Genomic DNA, 19210 nt, shown 5'->3' on the forward strand with positions numbered 1-19210 from the left:
CAATGTTGAGTAGAGACAGGTTGGCGCCCTACTCACAGCTGGCAGGGCATGTGAGCTCCTGACTCTTGTCCTCACCACTGCACTGCAGAGTGACGCAGGGAAGGGGCAGCCCTGTGGCTCAGGTGGTGACAGCTCTGACCCCGAGGAATGACATGGCCTTCCAAAGTCTCCTTGGCAGCTGTGGATAGTGGGTCAGGGTGCTTTCTATCAGGACAGGAGGCATTTGTGTTTCGGAGACTGGCTTAGGCCCCGTAACCTCCTCATTACTCATCTTCACAGCTCCGTTTCTGTGTCGTGAGGAGTAGCTCTGTGTCTGGGTCTCATTTGTCCCCGTGGGATTTTAATTTGTGGAGGGGACTGAGTGACCACACAGGCCAATGCCATTAAGGAAGAATTTATTACTTACATTTCCAGAGAGAGGAGGGCATGCCATGTCGTGCTAGGCCACATGGGGAAGGAGCAGGGTATGCCAGGAGGCAGAAGAGGCGAGAAGGGAGACCATGGCCCAGAGCCTTTATTGGGGTTTCCGTGGGAAGGAATGGGCGAGTCAGGGTAAGTATCTTGAGTGAGTGTGGGATTGGATAATTTGACTACTTAGGGTGGGCTTTGGGCTATGGGGGAGGCCCTCCAGCTGCCTGGTACCCGGCCGGCCCCTGCACGATTTGGTGTGAGTTCTGGAAGGAGGTGCTTGTGGTGTGGGCTCCCTGGGGGATTGGTTGGTTTGAAAGATCTGTTCCCGCTGTCCATACGAGCTGGCTAGTCCCGGGATCTGCAGTCTCTCCTTTATCAGCAAACTTCCACAGATGTCAGTACATCGTAAATAACAAAAAAAGAAAAACCATGATTCCTTGAGTCCGTTGCCTTTCAAAGATGTTGTTAAGCTGGATCAGAAGCAGTTAGGGGCGGAGGGGCCAGCAAGCGGCCGCCCCTGTGTGCGCTCTGTGGCCTGAAGACCTGGGTCCCGGAGTCAGGGATTTGGTGATCGCAGCACCTTTCATGACGTGTTTGTAGAAAGCGGGTAAATGAGGTCAGGCCACTGGGCCGAACGTGAAACGGGATGGGATCTCTTTGGTTGCGATTTTAGTGGCCGTGCGGCCAGTTGAGAATGTCCCGGGCGCCACCACGTCCTCCCTCCGCAGCGCCTGCCCTCCCCGCTGCTCGCCTTCCTTGGTGGCCAGCCTGAAATGATCCCACTCCTGCGGGGTGTCCTCTCAGCTGCCGACTGTTGGAAACTGGGTCTCTGAGGCTGACACCTGAGGAGTGGCCTCGAAATCAGACCCGCCTCTTCCTCTGAGGCTTCGTCTTCTCTGTTGTCTCCTCGATCATCTGGGCCGTTGCTGACCGCCTTGGACCTAAGTGGGACATTGGGGACACTAGAGTTCTCAAACGGGGACACAGGGAAGAGCCTGCTGGAAGCCAGCCCTTCTCGCCCGCGTGCCAGCTTGCAGGCACGCTCGCCCGTGCGCGTCGCCGGGCTGCAGTTTGCCACGCCGTCTGAGGCCCCATCTTTCCGCAGCATCTGTCCCTTGGGCCCCACGTAGCTCCGCAGCCCACGGGGGAGAGAGACATTCAGAGGTACCATCTCAGGGAAAAAAGATGTTTTCAGCCAAGGCTGGAAATGAGTTGGAGGGTTGATGAGGCGGGGAGCTGCGGGGAGATGTTCTCTCTCGGAGAGCAGGACTCTCAGAGGAGGTGGCGGCCACGTCTCTTAAATCCGCATCCGCTGGGCTGTGTCAGGGGACCTGGAGGAGAGCCGGCAACGGGAAGCGGGGGGTGGGGTTGGGAGCAGAGGAGAACTGAAGGCCTAGTTCAAGGCTGGTCCCAGTCCAAGTGAATGATTTTAGGAAAGTGGGAAGGATGGATTTTAATGGTATTCAGAGACGTCGGGAGCCTCTCATGTCTTCCTTCTCTCTCTGGTCTCAAGGGGCTGAGATGGAATTCCAAAGCCCTGGTTTTCTTCTGCTCTTCTGATCTCATTGTAGCCACTGCCTTCCATCTGCTGCAGTGAGGGGAAGGGGCCCTGCGTCCCTTCTTCGCTCTCGTCCCAGTGCTCCTTGGTGTGGGCCGTGCCCACGTGTTGCTGACGCTGACGGGCCCAGCCTGCCGCACTGCCCGCCGTTGGGGAAGGGTGCTGGTTGTGTGGCGAGACCCAATTTCTAATGGAAGATCAGGGATCTGGAATGCACACAGGCGCTGGCCTTTAGGGAAGCTGCTCTGGGAGGCGAAGTACTTTATGCTGCTTACGCTTTCGTGCCTCCAGATGTTCTTGGGTTTCCCTCTGGGCATTTCCTTGGAGAACCCTCATGACTTTATAGGCATTTTTTTTCCCACCAGGACCATTATTCCGTATCTTAGCACCCACCTTAGGCATCCAGGTTAGCGCTGAATTTCTTTTACCTGTTTCTAAACATGGAGTTAACTCTGAGCAGATGAAAACATGGCATCGTCAAGGAGAGATGGAGCAGGACGTTCTTGGTTCACTCCTGCTGCTGTCTCTGGGGGAGGGAACAGTCTCCTGCCTGGCTCCCTTGGCCTTCCTGTGCTGGACCTCCATGGACTCTTCTGGGTGGCAGGGCTAGGAGACTTGCTGCTGCTCCTGCCGGCTCATAAGCATCAGCCTGTGTTCAATTTGGGCGGCAGAGAACAGCCTCTGGGGGCTCCCCGAATTGCTGGTGGAAGTCTTGAGTAGCAGGCAGAGCCCTGCTGGGGAGACGGAAACAGGGCCAGGAGCCATCCCGGGGAGCAATCCATTACGGACAGAGCTTCAGTCTTTGGCTGCCAGATCTGGAGCCACATCTTTAGGTTTTCACCTTGGGATAAGCCTACCAGGTCCCCTGAGAGCCTAGTGTGGCCTACCCTTCTCCTTCGGCTCTTGGGGCCTTAGCCGCAGTGGGGCTTGTTCTATGAACAAATCCTGCCTGTATCTTTGAGGGGCTAGGCTTCCCTCCGATCTGGGGCGCGGCTTGATTGGTGTGTGTGCAATTCTGGACCCCTGGGCCCTCCATGAGGATTCTGTGTGTGTTGTTCTGTATCGAACGGGTGGGATATCAAATCTGTTGAGGTGCTGTCTCCCCCACTTGGCAGGCGATCTGTGGAGCCTGCAGCTCCCCCAAAGCAGGCTTCACTGAAGGCCATGGAAGAGGCTGTGGCCCAGGAACTGGAGCGAGACCGGAGGCAGCTCCTGGAATCGAAGCAGGAGAAGATGCAGCAGCTGCGGGAGAAGCTGTGGCAGGAGGAGGAGGAGGAGATGCTCCAGCTGCAGCAGCAGAAAGAGAAGTCTCTCAGGTCCTGCCCCTCCCCTTAGGCGAGCTGTGACGTGGGGGGTGAGCGATCCCCTCCCCCTGCCCCAGAGACCCGGTGGCCCCACTGAGACTCCCTCTCCTCCGTGGCCCTATGTGGAGGAAGGGGCTCCCTGGTTCATCTTTTTGGGACGGAGTTGGGAGGCATGATAATAGTGGGAGTAGCCAACACTTTTTGAGAGATGACACTGGTCCCCATGCTTTGTGTCGTTAACTGGTGTAGTTCTGAGAGTGGCTCTGAGGAGGTGTTGCTGTCCCCCCATCTTATAGGACTGTGTTACGGATAAAGAGACTGAGGCACAGGAAGGCTAAGTGACTTGCCCAAGGTGTCAAAGTTAATAAGCAACAGGGCCTAGGCAGTCAGTGCCTGGAGCCTGTTTTCCTAACCACAATATTGTCCTCTCTCGGGAGTCAGGGCTCTGTTGGGACCCAGTGAGGTTGGTGGGGACCATATGATACAGTGTGAGGTGCTGTTCACCAGGATCCAGAAGTTTCTAACTGGGTTCCTGCTCTTTGTGTAGCTGGCTGGGAGGCCCTTGACAAGTAAAACACTGTAAGGCTGGGCTGGATCTGTGTGGATGAATTTGTGTGTACACATGTAAACAAGCCAGAGGTTATTTTTATAAGGAAGGCATCCGGGGCTGGCATGGCGGCTCCAGAGTCACCAGGTCCTTTATTCTCTTTGCTGCCTATAGTGCTGGCTGCTCGCAGGGTCTCTTCAGAGTGCAGCGTAGCTGCTGGATCCCCAGCCATCGTGTCTGGGCTGCAGGCAGGAAGAACAGGCATAGAGTACGAAAGGGGTAGCTTCCAGCTCATTCTGTCCCTTTTAAGGTGCTGTCTTGGAAACTTCACCCAATAACTTATGTTTATTCTTTAAAGAAGTTTTCTTGGAAAGTTTGCTTAATAATTTCCATGCATATCTCCTGGGTTACCCCTGGCTGCAGAGGAAACGGGGAAATATAGTCCTTGAGTTGGGCCTCTCTACCTGGCAGCATATAATCGGTGCCCCTTAGGAGGAGAGCGTGGGAGAGTGGCTACTGAGAATGTAGTCAGCCTTCTGTCACAGGCCCAGGGAGGGACAGGTGCTACAAAAAGGTGTTAATATGTTTTTCACTTATTTAGCAATGTAACTGAAGGCTAAATCTTTTTCTCTTGCATAGAACGTGGAAAAGTGGTCTACTTACTTTTACATCATACATAGCAAAGAGTGTATAAAATGTTTATTTAGAGAGAATAATAGAAAACCCATTTCCAGCTACCTAGAGGACCGGGGACAGTCGCTGTCATTAGCCCAACACAGAATCTGGTGACCCGGGGCCCACCCTTCTGTCACCCCTCTGGGATCCCCTGCCAGGCAGCAGCATCCTCTTCCAGTCAAATGAAAATTGGGGCTGGTGTTCCCCAAACGTGGTATGACTTAGCTGATCTTAACAGGCAGAGCCTAAGAGGAAATCCTGGTAGTGTCTCCCTGTGAGCCTGCTAGGCTCCTTCCTTCTTCCTGGCTACCCCAGGCCTGGCTGACTGTGCTTTCTATCCCTTGCTAAACTGCCAGCTCCAGAAGGCCTCCAGGAACCCTCTGAGGTTGTGCTGAAGACTAGCCTGCCAAAAGTAGCTGACTCAGGACCTAAAACATGATAGTTGCTCAATAAATTGTAGCTCTTGATTTTATTTCCAGTTGAAATCAATGGTTTCAGTGGCCTTCATGAAGTGGTTTTTCTGTCGGTAGTGCCCTGTCAGACTTGCTATGAAATAGTTCATTGTGAGAACCCTGTTGCTGCTTACACATGAGACTATCTGAGGGCTGGGGCTGTCCCTGCTGGGCAACTTCCACCTAGTAGAAATTTCTGGAAGCCACAGATGGCTCTGTAGCAGATACTTCTTGACTGAGAAGGCAGGCAGGAAGACAGGCTGACCCTTAGTTTCTTTAGTTGTAAAATGAAGAGATTGAATTTAATTGTGAGATGAAGAGAGACTGTTGTAAAATGAAGGACTTGATCTCTCAAGGCCCTCCCAGCTCTGACATCCTGTGGAGCTGTGTGGAAAATGGAGCCACAGGACAAGGAGAAAGGGTTTCTGGGGAATCCAGGAGGGAGGATTTTCATTTAACTCAAATTTCTTGTCACGATGGAAGAGAGCAGGAGTGCAAGTCACTTGAAATAGAAAATGACCCTAAAGGGGCGCCTGGGGGGGCTCTGTCGTTAAGCATCTGCTTTCAGCTCGGGTCATAATTCCCCAGGGCCCTGGGATCGAGTTGCACCGGGCTCCCTGCTCATCGGGAAGCCTGCTTTTCCCTCTCCCACTCCCCTTGCTTGTGTTCCCTCTCTTGCTGTGTCTGTCAAATAAATAAATAAAATCTTTAAAAAAATTTAAGAAAGAAAAGAAAATGACCCGAAATCTTCTTTGGCTTTGGAATTCACCAGGAAGCTTTTCAAAGACATTGTCTTCTGAATCATGTTTTTTTCTTTTCTCTTTTTTTTTTCCTAAAGATTTTATTTATTTATTTATTTGACAGAGAGAGAGAGATCACAAGTAGGCAGAGAGGCAGGCAGAGAGAGAGGGGGAAGCAGGCTCCCTGCTGAGCAGAGAGCCCAGTGTGGGGCTCGATCCCAGGACCCTGAGATCATGACCTGAGCTGAAGGCAGAGGCTTTAACCCACTGAGCCACCTAGGTGCCCCTCTTTTTTCTTTTTTTAAAGATTTTATTTATTTATTTATTTGTCAGAGAGAAAGAGCCAGCAAGCAGAAACAGGCTCCCTGCTGAGCTGGGAGCCCAATGCAGGACTCCATCCCAGGACCCTTGGGATCATGACCTGAGCCAGAGGCAGTGGCTTAACCAGCTGAGCCACCCAGGTGTTCTGAATCACATTTTTGTTAGGCTTGAGTTCCCCGAGTGCACAGCACACAGCCCCTGTTCTTGTGGGGGCCGTGTGGGCGGGGCTATCTGCCTGGGATGAAATGCTTACTGTCGTTTGACCATAAATAAGATGTCCTTCATGGATCATCGGCGCTTGCTCATAGGTTGGGGCTGGGTGGTGCTGTTCCAATCCCACAGACGTTTATGGAGCACCTACTTCATGTCAGCAACTGTGTTTGGCACCTCAGATATAACAGACTCTAAGACATGATTCTTTCTCTGGAGAAGCTCCCAGACTTGAAAAGGCACACACAAAAGATGAAATTACGATAGGCGGTACAGAGCAGCATGGGACGAGTGAGGGCCTCACAGAAAGGCTTATTGGTGAACCCAGATGGACTTGGAGAGACTTCTCTGAGAGGAGGAAGCCGGGTGTGAGTGGTGAATGTGACTCGGTCAAGTGAAAAAGGGATTTCTCGGGGGAGGCAGCAGCACGAACAGGGGCCCAGAGGCCAGGGGGAGTGTGGTGGCATTGAGAGGCAGTGGCTCCCCTGATGTGGCTGGAACTGTTGATCAGGCTGTGAGTGAGAGGATGTGGCACCAGAGCCGGGCTGGGACCAGACTCCATCTGTCCTTGAGTGACTGCCGTGCCGAGGTGTACCTGTTCGCAGAGGGGAGCCCCTGGCAGAAATGCTGTTCTGGGTTCAAGCAGCCTGCCGTCCTCTTGCTGCAGCAAAGAGCAGGAAGCGTTCCTGGCCCCCTCTTACCCTGGAAGGTCTTACATCGAGGCAGCAGGACCCGGATTTAGGAAACTTCTCGGGCAAGCTACAGGCGTTTGGAGGCCGAGAGTTGGGGATGATGACAAACTTGCCCTTCTTTTCCATCTCAGTTCCCTGAAGGAGCAGCTGCGGAAGGCCACCGAGGAGGAGGAGACTCAGATGAGAGAGGAGGAGAGCCGGAGGCTGTCCCAGCTCCGGGCCCAGGTGCAGTCCAGCACGGAAGCAGACGAGGGCCGCATCAGGTGAGCGCACCGCGAGCCGGCCGCCCTGGTGGAGCCGCCCCGAATGCACAGGCCCGTCCCATTCTGTCTGTCTGTCCACCCAGGGCCGAGCAGGAGGCTTCTCTGCAGAGGCTGAGAGAAGAGCTGGAGTCTCTCCAGAAGGCCGAGAGGGCCAGCTTGGAACGGCAGAGCAGACAGATGCTGGAGCAGCTCAAGGAAGAGCTGGAGGCCTCGGAGAAGAGAGAGCAAGCTGCTCTGAATGCCGAGAAGGAGGCAGCTTTGCAGCAGCTCAGGGAGCAGCTGGAGCAGGAGAGGAAAGATGTGAGCCTGCAGCGTGGAGCCTCCCGTCTGACATGCCCCTGGGCTGCCTGGGGAGGGGCTGGGTGCCAGGCTGGGCATGCGGGGTGGGGGACCGGGCACGGAGGAGGTGTCTGCACCGCTGGCACGGGAGATGGGGGACCGTTGGTAGGCCGATCTATTTGGGCCCACCAGTCCTCGCGGGCCTGGCCCACCTAGCACCGCGCGGGTAGGTGCTGGGCCAGGTCTGCATGGCACAGCGAGGGAGTGGCAGGTGTCCGGGGGCGCTCTTTAGGGCCAGCGGTAGCTGGTGCTGTATGTGGCAGTGAAGAGGTTGGAGGGGAAATGGCCTGTGGATTTGGGAAGATTTCACGACTGTAAGAACTTAGACCAGGCCAGGTTCTGAGTACAAGGTGCCCTGTGCCCATCCCTGTCCCGGAGGGGCATTTGCGATGACCTTTCATCTCCTGCTGTAGAGAGATTGCACACTTGGGTGGGGGGGCGCTGTTTCTCCTTAGTCTTTACTCCCTGTGCCTTCAGTCCTGTCTCCAGATAAGAGCAGGAAGTAAGAACGGTCCGGCCACTTGGAACTTTTTTGCTAGATAAGGAGAGACTGCAGGAGGTGGGGGAGGGCGTCCCTGTCGCACAGGTGCTTGGGCAGATTGTGCTGGATCTCCAGCCCTCACAGCCTCAGGCTCTCGGAGGCCCAAGTATGACCTGTGTATCTGGGGCCTAGCCCAGGGGCAGGGGTTTGGGAGTGGTGACCTGAGGCTTACTGAAATGGCCCTCCACTCTGGCATTCATTTCCTGTTCATTTGCTAGTTGTAACCTTTAGGGACGGAGTTATTCTGGGGGAACAAAGATGTGTCTGTGTTTGCCCTTGGCCCTTTAGCTGGAAGGGAGTCAAGCGGTCTTCCTCCCTCCGGGGTCAGTGCCCGGCCAGGCTTCCCTGCCCTGCACCCCTCACAGGCCCCCTGTTGCTCCCCAGGCAGCGGCAGCGCTGGAGAGGGAGCACAGGGCCGAGCTGGAGCGGCTCTCTTCCTCGCTGGAGGCCAAGCACAGGGAGGTGAGATGCAGCTGGCCCTGGGCTGCCTGGCAGAGCCTGCGTCCTGCTCCCTCAGTGATAGCCTCAAGGCCCCTTCGCTGCTGGCAGGCAGAACTCGACCCCAGGCCTGCCACTGGGGCGGGAGCCTCCTTGCCCCCGAAGCCCTCCGTGGTTGGGTGCTGGGCCCCCAGCCGGGGAGGCGCTGAGGCTGCTCCGTGGCGCTGAATGTCCCATCCCCTGTGCTGGGGCCCCCTCAGGTTGTCTCCAGCCTGCAGAGGAAGATGGAGGAAGCCCAGCAGAAAGAGGCGGCCCAGGTGCAGGAGAGCCTCGGTTGGGCGGAGCAGAGGGCTCAGCAGAGGGCTCACCACGTGCTCGAATACGAGCAAGAGGTAAGTGCTGCTGGGCTCCTTCGACCTTACATGTGCCTGTCCTGGGTGCTCCGTCCTGCCCCTGCAGACCTGGCTCTGCTCTGGAAGGTGTGGCAGGGACTGGGTCTTCTGGTTGCGTTTCTGTGCCTCCGCTCCATCCAGCCGGGTGCTTCTCCAGCCCCGTGTCCCCGGGTGTGAGTGCGGAGGGGTGCATGTGCTCCCCCTTCCAGTGCCTCGGTCGCCATGTGCTGGGCCCCCCTCAACGCCTGCATGTCGCATCCCCACTGCCTACCCTGCAGCTCAGCGGCCTTCTGCGAGAGAAGCGCCAGGAGGTGGAGAGGGAACATGAGAGGAAGATGGACAAGATGAAGGAGGAGCACCAGCAGGTGGTGGCTGAAGCCAGAGAGCAGTACGAGGCTGAGGTGACTTGCCCCTGCCCCCGTGCACAGACCTGGCACACACGTGCACACGCACAGACACGGCCCATGCGCATAATCCCTGCGGTCCCAGGCAGCTGGCTGGCCTACACTGGTGCAGTCCTGACGGCCAGTTTACTCCAGCAGCTGCAGCAGACTGGCGCTCTTCCTTCCCTGAGCAGCTAGGCCCGTAGGTACTGAGTTCCTACCCCGTGTTAGCACTGTTCTCAGCCCCTGACGGGTGTGGACTTATTTAGTCCTTCCAGCACGCCAGGGAGGTGCGGACTATCGCGACCTCCAGTCTGAAAGTGGAACGGAGACTTGGAACATAGGCACCTTTCCCAAGGGCTCCAGGCTAGTAAGTGGTGGAGCTGAGATTCATGTCTGGATTGTCTGACCCCAAAGCCTTCGGCTTTAACCAGCCCGACACCGAGCCATCAGGGTTAACCAGACTTTCCAGCACACACAGACTGGCAAGAGCCTGACCCTCCTTGGGTCTGATCTGCCCCTCTTCAGCCTCCCCCATAGGTGGGCTGGCTCACGGGGTGAACAGGGGCGATGGTGGGGCCTCACTTTGGCTCACAGCTGGGCCTCGGCCCAGGGTTTCTAGGCTCCTGTTCCAGTACCTGGAACCCATGTCCCAGCCTGTCGGAATGGTCCTTTCCCACACAGAAGTAGCTGGTCTGTGATGAAATGTCGCAGCTCCCTTTCCAAACTGATGCTCAAGAGTAGTGATAACTTATTAATGAGCTCTCTTCCCTCGAGGAACTGCACACAGGGACAGCAGGACAGGCAGATTTCCACTGGGGGAGGGGTAGGTCTCAGACCAGCGCCTACTTCAGTAGCAGAGAGGGGTGCAGGCTTTCTTGGGGGAGGCCCGGGAGCTCCTCCGTGCTCTCCTCTTCTCAAAGAGCTGGCCCTGGAGAGCCACTGAGGTCCCCGACCTCCCTGACCCAAGTCTACCAGCGTGAGGGGCTGTGGCTTTCGGCGGGTGAGGGCCACTGCCATTGCCCGCCAGCAGCCTTCTGTCCCGGGCAGGAGAGGAAGCAGCGGGCGGAGCTGCTGGGCCACCTGACCGGGGAGCTGGAGCGTCTGCGCAGGTCCCACGAGCGAGAACTGGAGGCCGTGAGGCAGGTGCAGGACAGGCAGCTTGAGGACTTGCGGCGTCAGCACCGGGAGCAGGTGGGGGCTCTGCGTGGTCACCGGGGACCAGGGTGGGTGAGCCCGCCTTGGACACCTCCATGCAGGAGAGGTGGGGGTGGGGGCAGACGGCCAGCAGAGCCTGGACAACTTCAGGCGTGGGGGTCTCTCACAGGCCATTTCCAGCCAGGGCACACGTGCTCCTTTGTTTTCTGGGCCAGCAAACATCCTTGGGATTAGAGGAGGTCAGCCCCCCCAGGACCCTGGGGTGGGTGCTTTGTCTCTCCTTGCCCTCACTGGGAAGACACAAGGTGGTGCTTTCACGGGGGCCTCAAGGGCAAGCGGGATGAGGCTGAGCCTAGCTTGGAGGGTGTGCTGTGGAAAGGGGGTTCTGGAGCTCCCTCCTGTCCCCTCAGCTAATGCCTTGCACTCTCTCTACACCTACATCTTTTGCTCCACCTGTTTCTGTGCAGGAAAGGAAACTCCAAGATTTAGAGGTGGAACTTGAAACCAGAACCAAAGATGTCAAGGCCAGATTGGCTCACCTGGGCCTCCAGGTGAGAGAGCAGGAGCCCCAGACCTTGGAGTTGTAGCTCCCTTAGGAGAGCTCGGAGCCTCCTGCCCCTTAGAGCTGGGGTGCCTGGACACCCACTTCTTTCCCTCCCCCGCAGGAGGAGACAGCCCGAAAGGAGCAGCAGCAGCTCCTCCATGCACAGAGGCAGGCTGCGCTGGAGAGCGAGGTTCGGCTGGCTCCCTTGTCCCCTGTCACCTCGGCCCTGTGCCCTTTACCTCACCTCCCTCTCTCCCTGCAACATCCCACCTTTGGCTCACCCGCTCTGTCCCCAGCTTTAGGGTTCCAAATGCTGTTGGTAGGATGACAGCACAGCCCCCTGGAAGGAGCCCAGCTGGGGACCCCCCCGTGGGCGGGGGCCATGGAGGGTGGTAGAGCCTCCTACACGACTCCTGCCCTCAGCACAGCGACTTCACGGGGCTTGAGGTCCACGATCGCTCCTGTGCTGCCGCCGCCTGCCTTTGTCCCATGTGTCTCCAGGTGCTTCTGTCTTTTCAGGAGGTCACAGCCAGCTACCAGCACTTGGAGGAGGCAAAGAAGGAGCACATGCACCTGTTGGAGTCCAACCGACAGCTCCGAAGACTCCTGGATGAGCTTCAGGCCCGCAGGGCAGAGCTGGAGTCCCAGGTGGAGGTGCTGGAGTCCCAGGTGGAGGCCCTGCAGACCCAGAGTAGGAGGCTGCAGAAGCACATCAGGTGGCCTGGGGCCCTGCACTTGGCCTCCCTGCTGCCCCCTGCCTGCCAGTGACACGCCTGCCCCCCACCCCCCACCGCTCCGGAGGGGGTGGAGCTGGGTGGAGGGGCTCTGCTGTGATCCGCAGGGCTAGGGCGTGAGAGGTGTGAACAGCTCCAGTTGTGCCCCGTCCTGCTGTCTTCCTGAGATCAAGGCTGGAAGCCCACCCAGCAGTCACCATGACTTGCTGCCTCCCTGCCCCCCCATCGCAGCGACCTGGAGGCTGAAGCTCAGAGGAAGCAGGACATGTTGAAAGAGCTGGAAGCTAAGGAGAGCAGCGCTGCCCCACGTTTTGAGCCAGACCTCCACATTGAGGACCTGAGGAAGTCCCTTGGGACCGTGAGTTTCTCTGTGCTGTGGAAGGGACAGGGGTGATGGGACAGGGGTGGGGCTCCCGGAGGGGTCCTGGCTTTGCTTTACCACCTTAGCCTGTCCTTAATAGTCCCCCTTCCTCATTGCCATCAGTCAAATGATGACTATAAGCGAATGGTGCCCAGCAGCCCCCAGAGCCATTTCTGTGTTTAGGCCCCTGAGAGAGGCTTTGGGGGTCCCTTGAGCCGGTGGTGTACCGGATGTTGGCTGGGCCTTTTTTACTGTGTGTCCTTAGAACCAGACCAAAGAGGTACCCTCTTTTCTCTCCCAGAGCAAGGAGGAGACCGACTTGTCCTTGGACAGGTGAGTTCTGATAGCCTTATGTTAGTTTGGGTCCAGGAGTCCATGTTAGTTTGGGTACAGGAGCCTGTACCACAGACCTGGGGTGAATGGAAATGGGTTGACCATGACCACTACTGGGGCTTGGTTCAGGGCCAAGGACCTGGGGGATTTCTTTAGCAAGCGAAGAAGCTGCCCCTGGTGACGGCTGGCATAGCATGCTGGGATCTGCTGCCTCTGGCTGAGGACCAGCCTGCTGGGAGTGTCTGGGCATCTCTCTGGAGGCCCCAGGCCCAGTCCCTTTAGAGGCAGGATGGAGGGACCCTGCAGCAGCTGCACACTATAGTGTGAAGGCCTCGCAGTCTGTGCTCAGGGTGGGCCCCTTGGGGAAGCGCTCAGGTGACCCGGAGTGGTTCTCAGTGCGCATGTGCTTTCCCTTTCCAACCCCTCTGCCCTGGCCCGGCCTCCCCCCAGCGTCCGGCACTACCTCTCTGCCGAGGGAATGGCTCTCCGCAGTGCCAAGGAGTTCCTGGTACGGCAGACGCGCTCCATGCGGCGGCGGCAGTCGGCTCTGAAGGCCGCACAGCAGCACTGGCGCCGGGAGCTGGCCCGTGCTCCGGAGGCCACCAAGGACCCCCCGGGCACCAAGGCCCTGGAGGACGCGCGCCAGGACCTGGAGGAGGTTGGGAGCCTGGAGGGGAGCCCGCTGGTCCTGCGGGGCCCTGGGTCGGGGGACAGGACCAGTCGCCTCCAGTGATTGTGGGTTCCCCACAGTGTGGTCACATTAGCCCTGGGGCCACGGGACAGGGGCTGCAGATTATCCTTGTCTGGGAGGATGAGAGCCCCTGACGTTGACGTGGCAGTGCACTGCGCACGATGCTTTCTCGGTCCTCAGGGTAACCAGAGGTGATTGTCCTCTTCACTTTCTAGGTGAAAAGGACAAGTAAGGTTTTTAAAATTGCACATCCATGTTTTGCTGGCGCATTCCGTCCCACTAAAGACGTGGTTCATCAGGGAGTCTTCTGAGCGCACGGGCTGGAACCGCCTGTCTGATGGCCTTTTCACTGGGAATTGGGCCAGGACTTTAGGGAGCCAGCCGAGGGTCTCGGCAGCAGCCGGGGCCGGCTCCTAGACTTCCCTTGGTGCTCGGGGCTGCTACCGGGCCGACTTCCCAGGGCCATCTGTAGGCTGCCCTCGGGCCCTCGTGGCTCTGCTGAGTGCTTAGAGGCCAGGCGGCGGGAGCAGGGGCACTAGTGACCCTGGGGTGACAGTAACCCTTTGAGACCGGGTTAGGTGCGGGCCCAGGGCTCAGCCTGGAACAGTCTACCTCACTGAATCCTTATGAGCCTGGAACAGTAGTGTTTTCCTCTCGAGAGGACGGTCCACACTGAGAGCTACCTTGTCCAGCAACACCCAGACAACAGCACACAGAGCCGGGACTCCAGCACCTTTCCTGAGTCCCCGGGTCTGTCGTCCCCTCTCTCTCTGGCGCCAGGAGACCAGGCACCTGGATGAGATGAAGTCAGCCATGCGGAAGGGCCACGACCTGCTGAAGAAGAAGGAGGAGAAGCTGAATCAGCTGGAGTCCTCTCTCCGGGAGGAGGTGCGGTGCAGCCTCCCTCCTCTGTTCCTGGGCTGCGGGTGGTTCTTCGGTCCCATGCGGGGAGGAGCTGGGGCTTGTGGGCTGGCGAGAGGGCAGTGGCTTTGAGGTTGCTGAGGCCAGCTGTGCGCAGAGGTCCTAAGCAGACCCAGGGCCTTGTGCTGCAGCTTCTCGAGAGGCCCTGGCCCCTGCTGTGGTTCCTGAGGAGAGCTGGGCCCTGGGGTCAGCAGTGGGTCGGGAATGGACACATCTAGGCTTTCCTTCCTTCTCTGTGGCCTCATCCATGTTGCTCTGGATGCTGGAGGCATGGGGGTGGCAGGAGAGTTTGCTGCAGGACAGGGGCTCTGGTCCTGTGTCCTCTAAGCCCCCACCTCCCTCCCCTCTCCCACGCTACAAGGAAGCTTGCATGTGTCCTTCTCCCAGAACTTCAGGTCCCAGAGAGGCCCCAGCCATCATATGGACAGGGGACTCTAGAAGACACAGGGCAAGCGCCAGTACTCACTGCTGCTTGTACCCCTCAGGCTTTAGATGAGGACATTCGGCGACAGACCCCCAAGAAGGGGGTGACATTTGATCTCAGCGACACGGACGATGTGAGCAGTGCAGGCTCCGAATCCTGCCCCCTGCCTCACTATGAGTGGCAGTGCCGGCAGGGCGAGGACCATGGTATCCGTGGAGAGGGAGGGGCTTACGGGGGGCCAAGGGGCAGCCTCTCTCCTTCAGCCATGCATGGGTGGGTCTGTGGGAGCCTGTGTCTGGAACAGACCCTCAGGAGCACCCGGGAGGAGGGAGCCCGTGGGGGTTTGCCAGCACATGGGGCAGAAAGGGTCCGGAGCTACCTGAATGCACGCGGACCTTCCTGTGCATTCTGAGAGGTGTCCTCCCTCTGCCGCTCTGGTCTGCAGCAGGGTAGAGGGCGATCTCCTTCTCCTTCCTTGCCCGCTCCCTGGAGAGGCTTTCTCCCCTCTGCCAGCTTTCCATCTGCACCATCTGGAACGCAGAAGCTCTGCTGCCCACCTTGTCCCCATGGACCGAGGGGCTGTGGTCTGGCAGACCAGGAGGGCAGCCAGGAGGGTGCTGCCGTGCCTGGGGCCGTCCTGGGCCCTGAAGCCGAGTCCTTCCCTCCCTTTTAGTCAACCTGACTGCAAGTGCCACGTTGCCCTACAAGTACCACTACCTGAGCAGCAGCCTTCAGCGGATCAGCAGCCAGCTGAACGGCGTCCTCAGCATGCTGGGTAGTCTCAACCCCCAGCCGCCGCCGCCGCTCTTCACTTCCACGCCAGTGCCTGCCCCGCCCCAGAACCCCAGGAGTACCCCCATACCCGCCTGCTCCTCCCTGGCCCGGGTCTCGGCCTGGCCGCCGCTGGAGCCCACAACCACCCAGTGGGCCTGGGACCCCGGGCTGAGCCCCACGCTCTCCTCCTCCGTGGCTCAATCCGTGGATGACTTCCTGCTGGAGAAGTGGCGCAAGTATTTCCCAAGTAAGCCTCCCATCCCTTCTTCCTCCTTTGCTGGCCCCTTGCCACCGCCTGCTTTGGCGTGGCCCATCCCATTATGGGAGGAAGGCTTGCTTGCAACCCTGTAGCCACAGGCTCTGTGGGCCATGACGGTTGACCTAGAGCCTTTCTGATGGGAACTGGAGCGCAGCAGAACCTAAAGGGTCATCCCTGCCCTCATTGTAAAAACTGCCATCTTGTGCCTTGTGTGAGGGGCCAGGCCTGAGTCCTTCTAATAACCCTCTGAGAGAGGAATATTTATCGCCACCTTACAGATGAGAAAACTGAGACTCAGGTTAAGGGCTATGCTCCAGGGTACCGAGGAGTAAATAACACAGAGGAGTTTGGTTCTCTGGCTCTGTGACTTTAGGGTTCTGCCCAGAACCCCCTGGCCATATAGCTTTGCCCAAAAGTTGCTTATCTGTTCCCTGCCTTAACCCAAATAGAAAAGTAGGTTCGATTTTACAAATAAATAGGACAATTCCTGTCTCTTGCCTGCAACCGCCTGTGCTGTTGTGTTGTCCGTGGGAGGCAGGAGGAGTGCTGGTGAGCTGGGAGGCGGCCTGCTGGGGCTGGCTTCTGCAACTGGATGATTTCTTCCCACTTTTCCAGCTGGAGTACCGTTCCTTAGCAGTAGCCCCGCCCCCCTGGAGAACAGGCTGGGTTACGTGTCTGCCAGGTAAGCTTCCTGTGGGCTCAGGGTGGAACCACACCGGCCTCCTGCTTGTGGTGTCTCCCAACAGAGCAGAAGTTTGGTCGCATTGCCCAGAGAGCCTGGACAGGTCCCCACAAAGCTGCCTGGGTCTCAGGTGCCTCTACCACCGTCAGAGAAAAGTCTACCCTGCCGAGGTCCCAGGGGCGGCTGGTCTCACCTGGCCCAGCTCTATGAGGAAGCTGCCTGGTAGCACCTGCAGGGAGAAATCAGCCTTGGCAGGACCCTGCTCCTTGCCTGGCCCCTCCTGCCCTTGAGTGTGGCTTTTGTCTTTGCTTCATAGGCTCCCTTCTTCCTGCTGTCCTGCTAGCCACATCTGGAGTGAGAGGGGCATGCTGTGGGAGAGGCAGATAGGCAGTTATCTAAACCTATTAATTTCCCATTCATCTTCTTCCTTGCCAAGTGTAGCCCCGCCCCACCACAGGTGCCCAATCTTAAGCACCCACTTACCCCCTGGCCCACTCGGAAGCGGATGCTGGGCAGGTACTGGAGTCACCAGGGGGAAGCCTTTACTGATCAGATGTGCTGGGACCAGGCAGAAGTGGGAGCCCTGACATCAGGAGTGCTCACCTAGGGGAGGGAGGGAAGGGTGCCATTCACCACCTTGTCTTGGGGGAACTGATGCTTGTCATTCCAGAAGGGCATTCTTGCCAATAAAGGAAACTTGGAGTTGCTAAAGCCACCCCGCGGAGGCCATGGCTGGTGTATGGGGTGTGCACAGAGGAGGAGGGAGAGGCTTGGGGCTGGTCTGCTGTGCCACACATGCATCTGCTCCTCTCTCCTCCTCACGCTGGCCTCTGCCTTCCCAGCAAGCAGCTGCGTCTCCTGCAGCGGGCCCATTCCCATGGCTCCGGGCTCGAGGTGGGCAGCACAGACTTCCAGAGCATGATCGAGGCTAACCGAAAGTGGCTAGAACATTACAGGAATGACCCCAAGTTGTATCCTTTGTCTGATCCCTGAGCCTTGGTCCCTCCCTGCTGTCGTTGCTGGGACAGCAGAGGTGTGGTTGTGCCCTGGGCGGTGGGAGTGTCCAAGGGGGGGTGCCCGTCTGGGCCTTGGCCCATCCCTGGACCCACTTAACTAACCCGACCGCAGAGTCTTCCTTCACCTTGTGGCCAGACATCTCTACTCTTCGGTGCCCAAGCCTGCAGCTACCTCAGGCCTTCTGCATCTGGGCCTGGATGAGAACAACAGACTGAGGGTGTGTCATTACTGAGGCCCCGAGCCCCTCCCGCACCCCGACCAAGTGCCTGTGGAGCCGCCCACACTCTGGACCCAACACAGCATTCTCCTGCCTTGTTTGCTGCCTGCCTTGCTCGGAGGAACCCGGGGCTGCGCTGGAAACCATGCGATGCCCCCCACCCCCTGAGACCACGTATCTCAGGCTGCAGAGTGTGGCCTCCTGCGAGCTCCTGTCTGGACAAGGTGACACTGATGGGGGATGTCCGAGCCCGGGCACCTGCAGGAGGACAAGAACAAGGTATTAGGAGTTGCCTTCCGAGGCCAAGGGCCTGCGGGCTCTCTGTGCATAGTATTCTGGCAGTTGTGGATGTGTGGCCCTTACTTCACCAGGACGAAGCCCCCGGCATGTCTGGAGGCTCTAATACCTCAGCCTCAGAGATATCAGACCCTTTTCTTTCTCTTTTTTGTAAGTCTCCTTTCTTGAGCACTCTATCTCAGGATTGGGCCCAGAGCCCTACCAGAGGTTGGGCTGTAAGTTGGCCCCCAGATGCTCTGCTGCCCCCCTTCCTCCGCTGGCTCCGTGCATTTCTCAGGGGTGCTCCTTCCCTTCCTCTGGCTCCTCCCCAGAGTCCTCCCCCCACCCCCACCCCAAGTCTCAGGTCACAAGCGCACGACTTGCAAGAAGCCAACAAGCCATAGGAGAAGTCTGGGGTGTCTCTGGGTCCATATCTTGGTTTTTCTCTTTCTGGACCACCATGGGGAGAATTGTGTGTTCTTGTTTCTGTTCCCTGGCAGCCCTCCTCTGGGCTGAGCCACACAGGGTCGAGCTGCCTGCAGTCCTGCTTCCCGTCAGAGGGCTCTCTTGGGGGTTGCAGTGGATGTTCTCGGACATCTGTCCCATCATTTAAATAAAATGCCCCCGGGTTTGTCTTAAAGGCTCCGGGGTTGCCCTTGCCTCTCTGCTGCACAGCCACCAAGTCTCTGCCAGCCTACCTCTCATTTCTTTGTCTAAGAAACTTTTGACCCCACCCCACGCCCACTTTTTAGGCATCATCTACCATAGAGAAAAAATTCCGTTTCGTGATTTGGTTCCTCCTGGGTGCTTTGGGGCTGGCGCCTGTGTTACAGCCAGCTCTGTGACAAGCCTGTGTTTTCTACATCAATTAAATCCCTGCACGTCCATTTGCCACAAGGCAGTCGTGTGAATGTGTCTCCTCTTTGAAGGCCTTTGCCTCCCTCCTCTTAAGAATAAAGGAAGCGAAAACTAACATGCACAGGCCACCTCCTAGGTTCTCATCTGCTTCTGACAGCAAGCCTGTAATCTCAGTGTACGGATGGAAACCCGGAGGCTCGGAGACCCGGAAGGGGCTGAGGTCCTGAAGGAAGTAGCCCAGTGTCCACCCAGCGCAGAGCCCCCAGCCCCCTCTGTGCACCCCAGAGCTCCCTGTCCCTGAAGTGCTGATTGGCTTCACCTCTCTCCCCCAACCTCTACTCTGCCACCTACCAGCTGGAGACTCTCATCCTGCATCCTGCTGTTTCCCAAAGGCCACTGGCATTGTTTTCTGACATACGCAAATGACAGCAAAGACCCCGAAGGCCCAAGCTGGCAAGGTTAGGTGGGTTTTGTTTTCTGCTCCAGTGGTGTGAGCGGCTGGCATAGTTGGAGTTTGTAGCAACAAAATTGCTGGGAGAACCAACTGAGAAGGCCAGGTTTCATGGATTTGCAGGAGAAAACCAACTTAAAAAATACAAATGAACCCAGCTTCCATCAGTGGCCTAGCTGCTCTGCTGCAGGGAGGGAGGAAAGATGTAACATTTGTCCAATATCTTCCGCGTGCGGGTTCTCTT

The 19210-nt window shown here is 57.7% G+C and overlaps 1 protein-coding gene across 14 annotated transcripts in view; it reads left to right on the forward strand.

Annotated features, from left to right (window-relative positions):
- CEP164 (centrosomal protein 164) overlaps window positions 1-18561 on the forward strand; it is a 61335-nt gene extending 42774 nt beyond the window's left edge. For 5 of the 14 annotated variants that reach the window (XM_032356977.1, XM_032356970.1, XM_032356981.1 and 2 more), the window contains 20 exons: window positions 415-552; window positions 3085-3285; window positions 7042-7173; window positions 7257-7473; window positions 8438-8515; window positions 8752-8883; window positions 9162-9284; window positions 10317-10460; window positions 10892-10975; window positions 11090-11158; window positions 11488-11684; window positions 11934-12060; window positions 12329-12396; window positions 12847-13054; window positions 13868-13975; window positions 14494-14638; window positions 15106-15453; window positions 16081-16147; window positions 16990-17118; window positions 17300-17396. In XM_032356977.1, the coding sequence (XP_032212868.1) occupies window positions 415-552; window positions 3085-3285; window positions 7042-7173; window positions 7257-7473; window positions 8438-8515; window positions 8752-8883; window positions 9162-9284; window positions 10317-10460; window positions 10892-10975; window positions 11090-11158; window positions 11488-11684; window positions 11934-12060; window positions 12329-12396; window positions 12847-13054; window positions 13868-13975; window positions 14494-14638; window positions 15106-15453; window positions 16081-16147; window positions 16990-17118; window positions 17300-17396 (2812 nt within the window). Of the gene's footprint in view, window positions 1-414; window positions 553-3084; window positions 3286-7041; window positions 7174-7256; window positions 7474-8437; window positions 8516-8751; window positions 8884-9161; window positions 9285-10316; window positions 10461-10891; window positions 10976-11089; window positions 11159-11487; window positions 11685-11933; window positions 12061-12328; window positions 12397-12846; window positions 13055-13867; window positions 13976-14493; window positions 14639-15105; window positions 15454-16080; window positions 16148-16817; window positions 17119-17295 lie in introns of those variants that run through there. The other 9 variants (XM_032356975.1, XM_032356979.1, XM_032356971.1 and 6 more) reach the window with 8 other exon arrangements.
- The last annotated feature ends 649 nt before the right edge of the window (window positions 18562-19210 follow it).

The sequence above is a fragment of the Mustela erminea genome, chromosome 9, assembly GCF_009829155.1.
Source record: "Mustela erminea isolate mMusErm1 chromosome 9, mMusErm1.Pri, whole genome shotgun sequence".
NCBI lineage: Eukaryota > Metazoa > Chordata > Mammalia > Carnivora > Mustelidae > Mustela > Mustela erminea.